Source organism: Plecotus auritus, assembly GCF_963455305.1.
Source record: "Plecotus auritus genome assembly, chromosome: 2".
NCBI lineage: Eukaryota > Metazoa > Chordata > Mammalia > Chiroptera > Vespertilionidae > Plecotus > Plecotus auritus.
Genome location: NC_137771.1, coordinates 96700119 through 96713163, shown reverse-complemented (window position 1 = coordinate 96713163; position 13045 = coordinate 96700119). Strand labels below are relative to the sequence as shown.

Genomic DNA, 13045 nt, shown 5'->3' with positions numbered 1-13045 from the left:
TAATGCCAATGAACTGTACACTTAACAATGGCTAAGATGGTAAGTTTTATATTACGTGTATTTTATCACAATTTAAAATGTTTAAGTAGGACACAAACCTCTGTGCTAACTGCAAGCACTCAGGTGTCTCCACTGGAGAGCAGTGGAGTTCCACAGCATGTAGTAAGCAGGGGTGCCCAATTTGTAAGGCATATTTTAAACAGAGAGAAAACAGCTTTTAATCTAATCTGGGAGGAAACACGCTGTAGTGCAAACTGTGATGCTGAGCGCATAACCGTCCATAATTTAATATGAGCACTGGGATGCTTGTGGTTGTTTTATGCCGGCATCATCGCCTTGCGTTTATTCTTTAAATGACACTAAGAAATAAAGTGTTTGTTACCTAGTAGAATTAAATTATATAAAGGACTGACCCTCCTTCCCACTTAAAAAAAGGCTGATAAACACTTAACTAGCATTCCTAATGACTTAACATTCTTTACCACATGCTCCCATGACTCAGCTCTTTGGTTCACTCCTCAGATAAGGAAACCGCTGGCTCGCTTCAGGAGCAGCGTTTTCAAATGTGAGAAGGCGCCTGGCTCCTTCAGGTACTGTATGCCTCAAGCTAACTCAATGTGCAAAACAACACTGGTTAGGCCTCTGTGGAACAGTCCCTGAGAAAAAGAGGCCCGAAAGTATGGGTCACTTTTACTACCAGAAACCTAGAGAAAGATGCAAAGCACAGCAAACCTTTGTAGTGGTGACAACCTGTTTTGTGACCGATGACAGGCTGGGGTCACAGAAGCAGGGCCCATTCAGAAGGGCCTTGGCTTCCTGCCAGGCTGTCACTGTTTTGACCTTGATAATGTTTGAGCAAGGGGCTCTGCCTTTTCATTTCTCACTGGGCCCCTCAGCTCTGCAGCTGGTCCTGATTAGAAGAAAGGTTTGGAAACCGGCAGGGGTGGAGGGGAATTTGCCAAACTGCTTCAGTGACTGCCCAAGGGCTTGTTCCAAGCTCCTGCAGTGATCGGGAGCCGATAACTAAGGCCATCTATAATTTTTTTTTCCAGAACATAAGCATCAGAAGGGGTATTCTTGCCAACTCCATACTTAATATAAGCAGTTCAAACAGCCAGGTAAGTTACATTCTGAGTCCTTGTGAAGAAAACAAATACTTTGTGTAAGCATTTAAATGTCAAATCATCAATATTCACTTATTCTTGATTAATTGCCCCAAAAAATCCTAATCCCCTTTCACCCTAATGAAGACCACCTCCTGTCCCATGGTTTGAAGGGGACACACACACACACACACACACACACACACACACAGCCCTGGGTAGCCCAGCACACTGCTCTGAAGCCTGCCTTTCTCCAGCCTGGCCCAAGCTGAACATCAGATTCAGTCCAGGAACCTGGAGCTTGACAGAGGAACACTGGTCTCCATGCTGGCCATTGCTGACCAGGGAGTAACAGCAGAGACAAAGGCAGTCTGGAGGGGAAGGAGGCCAGCTCTGGAGAAGGGGGCAAGAGGAGAGCAGACGTGGCTTCTGAAAGAACGAGGGTTGGCAGCAGGGCTCTTGAAGATGCCTCCCACACACACACATTTTCTGATCTCAGATTCAACCCTAGGGTTCCCTATGCAGTCATCCCTGCATCTTCCCAATATGTTTCTTTTCTGTTTTATTTATGTAATTTGAAATTTGTTTTCTCTACTTGCAACCTAAGAAGAGAGGTTGGACAGGGTATATACTTCGCAAATGGATGGCCTGGCGGGCCATAGCATTGTTCTATTACAGCAACGATTTACTTCAGAGGAACTCCACTTAAACCGATCAATAACCACTGCCCCTTCCCAGAAGGTAGGCCTCGTCAATCTGTAAGGCACTGTTGGGAGGAGGTCTGCCTGTGGGTAATGGCCAGCATTGCACAAACATTGAGCAAATGAAAGAACAAATCTACTAAATCCCAACTCAGTAAAGATCAAAGTCTGTAGACTGGTTAGATCAAAGGCAATGCTCTCCCACAAAAACCCAGCAAGAATAGCATTCCAGGTGGGACAGGGCAGCTCTGAAGGGGGCCCCTCGCCCTGAAGTTAGGTCTCTGATCCCTGCTATTACAGCTCAAAATTACCATCAACTCTAAAATTCCACTTTCTCTGATAGTTTTCCCAACTTCTAAACAGTGGAGCTCTCAGGGCCTCAGGGCCTTGGCCCCCCAGGAAGGTCCTTTCCTTTCCAGACCCTCTCTGCGCCCTGTGGCTGGGGACCTGTTTTGTTTTCAGATGAGAGCTCTGAAAACAAACCTTTCAAGGGTCTTTTAGACAAATCCCTGCAGGTCGGTGGTTCCGGATTTAGATGTCTTGTCTTAATGGCACACCTGGCTCCCACAAGGTGACAGACACCTAGGAGCTCCCAAGGAATAACCACCCTTCCAGGTGTGGCCTGTCAGCTCCTCCCCATTGAGGGATTTCTCAGATGACTTAGCCAGTCCTCGCCGAGGGATGTAGGAAGAAGGATCTGAGATTCCCCAGGTGCCTCCTGTTTGCCAAGCTCCAGAAGGGAGGGCTCTCCCCAGCTGCTCTCCTTCAACCCTCAGGACAGCTTTCCAGGTAAGGTGAGTAATGACCTGGTTTGCTGATGAGGTTCCTGCAGCTCTCAAAAATGAACTGGTCATGAGCAGCTCAGTTAAGACTTGAACCCACACCTGCTGAACTGAAAACTCCCACTCTTTTCATAACATCAAGTTTTCAGGTGCGTTCAGGCATTTATGATGACACTGTGGGCAAAAGACCAGTAAGGCACACCTCCAGTGGGGGATGGACAGACACCATTCTGATCACACACAGTGAGTGCTATGACGAAGGGACAGCTGGTGCTGGGGGCACCAGATGAGGACTGAGCTAATCTGAAGGGTGAACAGGAACTATCTAACTGAAGGAAGGAGGAAAGGTAGTTCTAGGTGAGCAGGAAATGAAGGCAGAAGGAGCAGAGATTAGAGAAATCTGCCCAGAGAGGTGGTTTGCACAAGCCCACCCTCACAGAGCCACAATATAACCAACTGCACCTCACCTTGAAGTAACCAACCCACAGAGTTATGTCTCCTTGGGCAGGAGACCGCCTCTGCTAGGCTGGTTAAAAGGAACAACCCTCACCCCTGGTGGGGGCCCCTGGGGACAGAGGCAAGAATGCCCTGCAGGGTGAGGAAAGCTGGATTCTAACCCTAATCCTGGTGGCTTTGGACAAGTCAAAGGCCCTCCCCTCTCCAATCCTCAGACTTCTCATCTATAAACTGAGGACTTTGGATTAGAAGATAATGTATGTCAGGACGAACTTTTTACCTACACCAGGCATTTGGCAAAGGTGAAGCTGGTTAAATGGAAGTAAATTCTAGACCAATAGTTTCCCATATCAGTGCCTTTCAGCCTTGTGGAAATTTAATTAGCATCCTCCCCTTGTGAGCAGGATGGCAATGGAAAACACTAGAACACTCCACAGCCAGTGCTGTTTCCTATCAACAGACCTGGAATCAGGTTCCAGGCCCATTTGCCCAAAGTCTGGTCTGGACCTGCAGCTCCAGCGTGCTTTCCACAGCTCTTCCTCAGGACCCCTCCTCGGGCCAGGTGGTCTCCTTAAAGCAGCATAAACAGGCCCCATTTCCCACAGAACCTTTGGTCCAGCTGCCTCTGCCCCTCTCAAATGCCCTCTCCCTCCCCTCTGCCTACCTACGTAGCCCCAAGTCTCCATCACAGGCACAGGCTGGGTCCTAGGCCCTCTGCTCACCCCACATGTTCTCCCCTGCTGCCCTCCATTCCCATTCATCCTCCAGCTGGCTGAGTTCATTTCATGGTTAATATTCTTATAAGCAACCCCTCCCCATGTTCCCAGCTACAGAGCCTTCTATCAACACACACACACACACACACACACACACACACACACACACACACACACACCACCCCCACCCCCCGTGCCTTCCTCTCCTACTCAAACCTCAGAGCTCATCTCTATTGGGTTCACTCAGAGACCAGTCAGTCTAGGCAGGCTCTTCTAGTCTCTCATTTCCCTTTCTTTCCACACATTTAACTGTTCGTAATTAAAAGGTTACTATTTAATTTGTTAAGGTTGATCTCCCTCATTAGTCTATAGGCTCTATAGGAGTTGAACTATCTATTTCCCCAACACACAACACAATGCTTGGCTCAGAATAGGCCCTCATATCTATGAAAGAAGAGGGGAAAAGGAACGTTGTGTTTTTTTTTAAAGGAAAGTTGTGGCCCAGGGTTAAGCTCAGTGGGCTGATAATTCCTTAATAACTAGCTTTCTGAAGAAAAAAATAAACCCTGTTGTGCCAATTCCCATGCCTGTCAGTGCTCCCACCACAGCCGATTCCAAGCCACCAACCCAATGTTCCTGAATGTGCAGCTGGATACAGATGTGCACACTGGCACAGGGTTTGGAGAAGCCAGGCTGGCTCCCACATACCACTGGTTTGTGGAGACCCCAGGACTGACATTCAGAGAGTCCAACATGCTTTTAACTGACATCAACTTTTGGTTCAATTCTACTTTGGACCAATAGCCAAAATGAATCGAGACTTGAAAAAAATGCTAAAGACAAAAAAAAAAAAAAGATGCTTCGCAGCTAGTTCAGAACAAGAAGATGAAAGGGGGTGAGACCTACTGCACACAACGAGCTGTCTCCTAAAGCAGTGGTCGGCAAACTCATTAGTCAATAGAGCCAAATATCAACAATACAACGATTGAAATTTCCTTGGAGAGCCGAAAACCGACTTCTGCGCATGGGCCACGAAGTTTCAATCGCACTGTATGTGCGCGCCCGCACGTGGTATTTTGTGGAAGAGCTACACTCAAGGGGCCAAAGAGCCGCATGTGGCTCGTGAGCCGCAGTTTGCCGACCACTGTCCTAAAGGGAGATGGAAAGAGCTGCTCAGCGACTGTTTAGCTTCCAATCTTCCCATCAGTGAGGGCCTTTGACACATTCAAAGTTTAAGACATTGTTATGAGCAAGTGAAAGCTTGCGTGAAATGCAGTTATATCCTCTGGCCTAGTATTTATTTTCCTTTCTAGCAATTTAACCTAACAGCTCAGTAAAAGCAACACCAAATTAAAGAGGTAATGAGATCATAAAACTATTAGAAGAAAACATGTGTTTTTCCTAACATTCCAGGATTAGGGAAGCCTAAATCAAACACAAAATCCAGAAACTACTGAAAAGAAAAGAGTAATTCATTTGACGCTATCCAAACCCAAAGTTTCTGCCTAACAAAAACACCATGAACACAATCAAAAGTCAAACAACAAAAACCAGGGAAAAGCATTTATTTACAAGACATCCAAAAGAGTGAACTGACTTTGTGCATAAAGTATGTCTAAAAATCAGTAAGAAAATAACTCCCTCAACATGCATGCACATGAAGCCAAAACATGGAGAGACAGTTCAAAGACAAGGAAACACCAATGGCTCAACCAACTTCAGGAAGATGTTTAACCCCCTCAAAGCAAGGCAAATGTGAATCCATAACCATGACCAAATACAGCTTCTTGCATATCCAGCCAGGAGACATTTAGCCATGTGGTTAACTCCCTGGCCCGGGAAGGATGTGGGGAAGGAAGAGCACCTCACACATCACTGATGCAAGTGTAACTGGGTAGTAAGATCTCTGGAGAGAGCACTTTGACAACATCTAGCAACATAAAAATGCAGCCCACTTTGACCCTCCACTGCTAAGAATTTCATTTGTGCCAGGATTTCATTCTATATTGTGTATTAGCCAAGACTAGAGACAACCTAAATGCCCCCTTTTAGGTGACTAATTAGATAAATTATGACCCAATTATACAATGGAATACTATGCAGACACAGAATAGAATTAGGGGCTCTCTATGCATCCATCCCCAATATAGGCAAAAAAGGGGCATAGAACAGTGTATATAATGTTATTGTTTGTGGGAGAAAAATATATAAATGAAAATATAGTTTGAATATTTCTGGAAGGATACACAAGAAACTGGTAACCATGGTTGCTTCTGAAGAGTGAAACTGGAGGCAGAGATGGCAAGAAATGTTACCCTACCATCTGCTTTCCATACCACATGCATGCATTTTTTATTAGTCAATTTCTAAAAATAAGTATGCATAAAGATGTTCACTGTTGTGTTGTATATACTACACGAAATAATTAAAACACCATTAGCATGACCTAACAGTGGGTTCTTTTTTAAATATTACTATTGCAATTAAATTGTAATTATTTTTAATCCTAATTAAATTGTACTGAGTCACTTTTTTGTCTTGAGTACCAGAAAGAGAATACAAATTACTTCTCAGGATATTTAAATAACTCTCAGGTGTCCTTACAGAATAAAAACTAGCAATCTTTGAGAATTCATGGAGAACAGAAGAAACAGCAGATGACTGGATATAGACAAGCATCCCAAACTTCATTTACAGAAAAAGAATGGAGCTTAGAAAGTTTAGCTGACATTGACTTTTTGCAAAATTCTAGTAATTATTCAAAGTAAGTGGTGAGCATTAGAAACCAATAAGAATTCACTCAGAACGATGCGGAATAAACTATGCAAACTATTAAGAAAAATATTTTAGAATCAGCAGGGTTGATTTTTTTTTACCTTGCTGAGTAAAAGCTCAGAAGTACCTGGCCTCTGGGCTGCACAGGGATTGCTGGTGTGGGTCAGGGAGGCCAAGCAACCCCTCCCCTCCTCCCTCCGCCCCCAGGTCCCCCAGAACTGTCCTATAAGTGACTGCAAGAATTTATTAGGCTCTTCTTTTCAGAAAGGCACTGACAATATCTTCCAACATGATTGGGAGATAAATACAGAGCTATAAGTGACATCAGGAAGTTGAACACTGGGCCCTGGCCCACTCAAGTGTGCTCGCATCCACTGATTTAAACTCCAAGGAAATGCTCAGTGTTAAGACTGGCCTCAGATTACTCAACATTCTTAATGAAAGGAAATATATGTCAAAGGTTTTGAAAACTTCATAGGACTACACAAAATAAAGTTGGTATTATTATTGTTGCTGTTGTTGTTATTATTTTGAAGGCACAACAAATTCTGGAACAGATAACAAATACCAAGGACCAAGGCAAAAACAGAAATAAAAAAGATCCTAATAGGAGATATCTAATAACCCAAAAACTATTCAGATGAAACCTATCTTGTGCAACATGTCACGCAAGCATAGGCTGAGAAAGCCCTGACATAGTATAATCCCATAAAGGTTTGGTTACTGTGGTCTCGAAAGAGAAGCATGTACTAAAAGCCTAATGCATCAACTGTAGGCTTCATTCATGGAAGCAGTGTCCATTCTTCCTTTCTCCTGATTAGAAGACGCAGGGCCTGCAGGCTGTGTGCTGGGTGCCATGCTGAAGAGACATGTCAAGTGGAGCAGTCAGTACAGCAAAGTGTGTCATGTATGGAAACAGCCAAAGCAGCTGGAGACTTCTTAGCCAAGAAGTAAACTATGAACCTGGGCATCTTCAAGCACCTGAATATGTATTATATGAAGGAAGAAGAATCCTTCAGAGGGACAAGTTGCACACATGGGCATGAGATGACCCCCGTTCTAATCACCAAAAGGCCTCTTTGCAAGGAAGAGTAATATGAAGTGGGCTGCCTGGCCAGGGGGCTCCCTTCCCACCCTGGAAGAGAGACCCACATAACGGATCTGATTCAGGAAGGAAGAGGGGAGAGAGGCCTGAAGGCCTGAAGATCCCTTTTAACTCTAATAACGTGGGATTCTAACTGGCTTGATAGTTTCATGTCTAATGATAAAGATATTCTGTGAGGCTTATTTGCAGTTATGATGGGAGTCAGAAAAGAGGACATAAAAGGCAACTTCTCAGTCCCTGGTCTCTCCTCCATTGACAGAAGACAAACCTTCCACTTTTGCTTCTACTTACAAAGCACACAAGCACCTGACCCCTAAAACTCAGCACCCATCACAGGATACCTTCCACTTTTGTGTATCTGACAGTGCACAGCCAACGGAGAACGTCTGCCTGGGTACATGTGCCAAAATGTGCTCTAAAAGCTCTTTAAAGCATTGGTTATGGAACAGAACACTGTGGAAGGACAGTCCTTTATTTAGATCTTGTTTGTGTGTGAGAATCGATATGAGCCTTCTAGTCTTTATCTTACAAGAAAATGTGTGTCTAACTATTGTCCCAGAGTCGTCTTCTCCCAGTCTTGCTTGTCAGCTCTATGTCACTGTGACTTACCCAGCACTCCCAAACACATTGCACAGATTAGTGCCATTTTTTACCCTTTTGAATGCTAATTTAGAAAAAATTTCTAGCTCTCCAACATGCCTGCATAGCCTGTATTTAAGAACTATTTTAGTTCTCTCCTCCCACCATCCATGGGCAAAGTGTGAATAGCTGTTACTGGATCTCCACCACTAAGTTAATGACAGTCTATCCCACCTCCTAACTTTTGAGTCTGCCCTCCATCTGACCCAGGAGAGAACACCCTCCTCTCACATTTGCTTTGATCTATTTTATTCTTCCTCTCTTTAAAAGAGGGCTTAAAGTACATGAAAATGTTGCCAAATCCTTACTTTCACAGAAATACAGACTATTAAAATAGTCATTGTTAATTTTCCCATGCTGGTCAAAACGAAAACCAAATATTGCCCTCCATCAATGGGAAACAGAATCACAGAAACACCTTTGGGAAGGCCAACCTCACTGGGGGGACCGGGGTGTCAGGGTGAACTAAACTGAAAAGATCTTCCCTATTTACAGCTAATCTAGACAGTTCCCACAGGACAGATCATTTCTTGCCAAGACTAAAACAAGGGTTATGATGATGTAAGAGTTTCATCTTACACATCTGTGCGCTACAAAGTTTACTAACACACATTTGGGAGGAAAATACATGCACATTGGTTATCATAAACTGTAAAATTTCAGTCTCACATTTAAACAAATCATTTAAAACTCTGCCCAGAACTGCCCAGAAGAGGAAAAGGTCTACATTTACTTGGAAATGAAAATTAGTTATTTAAAACACAAAAGGGGCAAAAAACACAAACTGCTTGACAAACTGGCATAAGATATCTCTTATATGTTAAGAAATCCAGAAAATTATAGATGTCCTGGGCACTGATTTTCTAACATTGCTGATTCTCCATTTTTATGCTGGCCACACATCTCTCACCAAACATTGTTCCATTCCAACGTAATACCTCTGCTAGAGGAGCTCCAATGGACTGCACGCAAGTTGCAAGTTCAGCTAAAGCTGATCAGGGTCTCAATGCCACAGATAAAGGCAGCTGCTATGTAGCAACATGGGGCTCCCTGGGTACCAAAACCTTCTTAGTGTTCTTGCTATACTCCATGATGTTTACTATAGTCCTGAGAAATCACTAGAAGGACCAGTGGGGTGGCAAAGTCTAAGGCCAAGTATGCCCATCTTAGGAGGAGACTGAGCCTGGGAAGGGGGGGGGGGGGGAATTTTCAAAAGCTCTTTGCTTCTTTGGCTACAACTTCAGTTCCTTAGTTGGCTTTAGCCTGTTTCCAAAGCAAGCAGGAGATGGCTAAGGTATCTGGGAACAGGGCACTATGCTCATGGATAGATAGCTCTTCATGGCAGACATAGCGATAGCTAGCCAGGCGGAAGAGCGGAGCCCTGGGCCTGGAACCGCCAGCAGACCTTGAATGAGGCAGGGCCTCCAAGGCAGGCTTGGTGACAGGTCCGAGGCCTTACCCTCCACCGGCCACTCCTGCTCTAATGAGGGGACAGCCAGCAGGATAGGAGAAGGAAGCTCTAGTCTTTTGCGGGGAGGGGGAGACTCTTTCCCTATGTGCACTGGTGCAGGACTTGGGGTTCAAACTAGAAGAGGCTATGATGCCCCCTTAGAGTTGGGAGGCAGTGTCACTGCGGAGGGCGGCAAAAAGCCCTCGCTTAAAGAAAATGCATTTGTTTGGGGGACAGGAGGCTATTACGTCAATGCGGGATGCCTATACACACAGGTTAGCATCACTTTAGGGACTCCATCCTTCGTCCCAGGTAGCCTTGGCTTAGACCTCGGTATATAAGGAGAGGGACGGAGGTAAGGGTGGAGGTGACCTAGGAGTGAAAGGGACTTAGGAGAAGGACGTGGGGCCGGGGCAGTCGCGGCCCTTACCTTGCTGACCACGTTTTGGACGAGGCCTGTGCGGATGCCATAGTTCCACGCGTGACAGTCGCAGTTAGAGGCGTTGTCCCCCTTGTCCGGAGGGGACCACAGGGGTGGCGTGTCGCCCCTGTCCGCTCCGCTGCTGTTGCTGAGGTTGCCCGCGGGCCCCCAGGCGGCAGTGGAGAAGGAGGTGGTCGGCGGGCTGTTCCAGTTGGCCCCGTCGTAGGCTCCCCACCGGCCAGTGGAGGTGACTCCCGCCAGCTCGGCGCCTTTGCCGGCCTCGCGGCACCAGAAGTTCGGCTGGTCCAAAAGGAAGGAGTCCGAGAACTGGCTGAAGCCGATAAACAGCGCCGGGATCCAGGTGAGCAGCACGAGGGTCTTCTGGTAGCCCCCGCCCAGGCCCCCGAGGAAGGGCAGCACCGACCCGTCGTAGTCCAGCAACAGGAGGCTGGAAGCCGCCGCGCAGCCGCTCGAGTGAGGGCCGCCGCCGGGATGCGGGGAGGGCAGCGACTGGATCTCCCCGCCGCTACTGGGGCCCGCGCCGCCCCCGAGGGGCACCGAGGCCGCCGCGTCCCCGGGCGGCAGAGAGCCGTTCTCCTCGCCCAGGGGTGGCTGCCTCCCGGGCCTGCCGCCCGCTGCCTCGCGCCGCCGGTCTATCGCCATGGCCCGGGCCCGCGGCGCCCGCAGAGACGCATAGAGCGCAGCGGAGGCTCCCGCGGGCGCCCCGGGCAGAGCGCGCCGCGCCAGGCGCCCGCTGCCGCCTCCGAGCAGGGCCCGCGGCTCGAGAGAGAGTGCTGGCCGCCCCGGCGCGTCAGTCCGCCCCCATGGCACCGGCGCGGACCCCGCGCCCCGGGCGCTGCGGCCCCGATCGGGCGCCGGGCAGACGGCGGGCAAAGGCCAGCCTTGGCCCTCAGCCGCCGCCGCTCATCGGCTCTGCGGCCCGGCGCCGGCGGCCGAGCCCGCCGCTCTCCGCTGCTCCGCGCCGGCCGCGGGAGGAGGAGGAGTGGGCGCCGCGCCTCAGCCGGCCGGCTTGGCGCTCTGCGGACGGCGGTGCGGGCGGTGTGAGCAACGTCCCTTGCTCCCCGGCGCCCGGGATGTATTTATCCGACCTCGGCGCCTTCCGGAAGCCGCGAGCTCGGGTCCCAACCTGCCGAGCCGGCCGCGCTCTCCAGCTCCGCGAGCCGACCTCTCTCCTCCTTCTCCCGCTCTCCTCCTCCTCCCCTGTCCCCCGGCCCGCCCCTTCTCCCCCCGCCGAGGTGGAGGTAACCACGGCACCTGCTGCGCCCGGTTCCTGGGCGCGAGCGCCCCCTCCAGCCGGGATGCGCCGCGCCACGGGATCCACGGGAGGCGGGCGGGGGAAACGGGACACTCCGGGCCCGCCTATCCCGAGGGTCCCCTGCCCGCCCCCCTCGCGCGCCGGTGCGGCGGGGGAGGAGAAGGCGCAGAGCAGCTGGCGCGGGTGGACTGGGGATCCCAGAGGAGTCGGTGTGCGCCCAGAGCTTATGAATGGGGTTGTGTTTGCCGCTCGGCTCTCACCTCCGCCTGATGCCCCCTCCCACCCGGCCAGTGCCTGGTCTCGGTGACCTCTGCTCGCCTCAGAGATGCCAGCCGCCCACCTGCCTGCATCCCACTCCCGGCTGCGAGCCCAAGGGTCGCCAGCATATATAGTTGATTTTTGTGTCCTTGGTGGAGGATCAAGGGGGCGCATTTGCCAGTTTCAGGTCCTCAGTAACCAGCAGCGTCAGGTCACTCACCGCCGACCGCAGCACCCACTCCCAAATCGCCATTTCTTCCCTACTCCCAAATGAATGCTATACAAGTACGATGCTAGAAGGCTGTATTGCCAACATAATGACATATACATAAACGTGAATGGTGATGGTATTCCCCACACCCTCCTCAAGAATTCACATTTCAAACGCCGAACGCTGAGTGCACAGGCGCACACGTCTGTATGCGTGCACATGAAGACAAGCCTCTCCATCCTCTCCGCGCTCCAGTGCCAACCCGGCCCAGCCGGAGGCGTTATATAAATAACACCAGCCCTGCGGCAAACGGCTACATTAGCATTATTTCCTTCTGCACCCATGCACAGCTGAGAATGGGGCGGCACCTTTCACCTCAGCGTCCCCACTTGTTGGGCACATTTCATATTCTGAAGTTTATGGGTCTTCAGTCTTAAGTGTGGGGGGGGGGCTTTGAAGCTTTGAAAGAAATGCTTCTGCTTTACAAAGGATACACTCTAAGCTACATCTACTGAATGTATTCTGTTGCATTTCCATTCTTTGTTACATATTTAACTTGAAGTTCTTTTTTGTTATGGGCAACATGTGCTACTAGGTAAAATACTGGCACATCCAAGACAATTCTTTCTGAATGCTGCCAGTGGGCTGGGCCTTGGGGCAGGAGGTGGTGGGCCTTCCTGCTGAGAAGGGGGAGACTGAACACACCAAATCTCTAAGAAATGGGTTCTCAAAACCTGCTTGTATTTAAAGAGCTTCTGGGGGTGATAGTGCACATTGTGCTGGCAGTAATGTTTTATTTTCAACTTCGCATTATTGCCTTGACTTTTTCTTCCCTCTCCTCACCCCATTAGAAGATACTATAAATGCAATGTGTTTACCTCCATGCCTGGAACAGAGAAAGTGATCAGTAGATGTCAGCCATTTATTATTACTACCACTACTACAATTACCATTATATACCATCTGCATTTCTATTCCAGATATAACTTTAAAGATGTTATTTATTTGCTTTTCAGTGGCCTACTGTTACATCAGAGGTCTACCTGTGTTTGGCTCTGCCGCCTTACGCATTTGTTGGATTATAACATTGGTAACAAGCATGACCTTGATGGCCATTCCAATCATAATAATATATAATACTAGAGACGCAGT

At 48.6% G+C, this 13045-nt stretch overlaps 1 protein-coding gene across 6 annotated transcripts in view; it reads right to left on the bottom strand.

Moving 5' to 3' along the window:
* The window catches only part of SLC22A23 (solute carrier family 22 member 23), a gene marked incomplete at its 3' end in the record, with an annotated part of 186367 nt that extends 175030 nt beyond the window's left edge, over window positions 1-11337 (bottom strand). For 4 of the 6 annotated variants that reach the window (XR_013959858.1, XR_013959859.1, XR_013959860.1 and 1 more), the window contains exon 1: window positions 10158-10957. Coding sequence is in view for 3 of the 6 variants with exons in the window: in XM_080654831.1 (XP_080510957.1) it covers window positions 10158-10811 (654 nt within the window). Of the gene's footprint in view, window positions 1-10157 lie in introns of all 6 variants that reach the window. The other 2 variants (XM_080654829.1, XM_080654830.1) reach the window with 2 other exon arrangements.
* Window positions 11338-13045: the final 1708 nt, after the last annotated feature.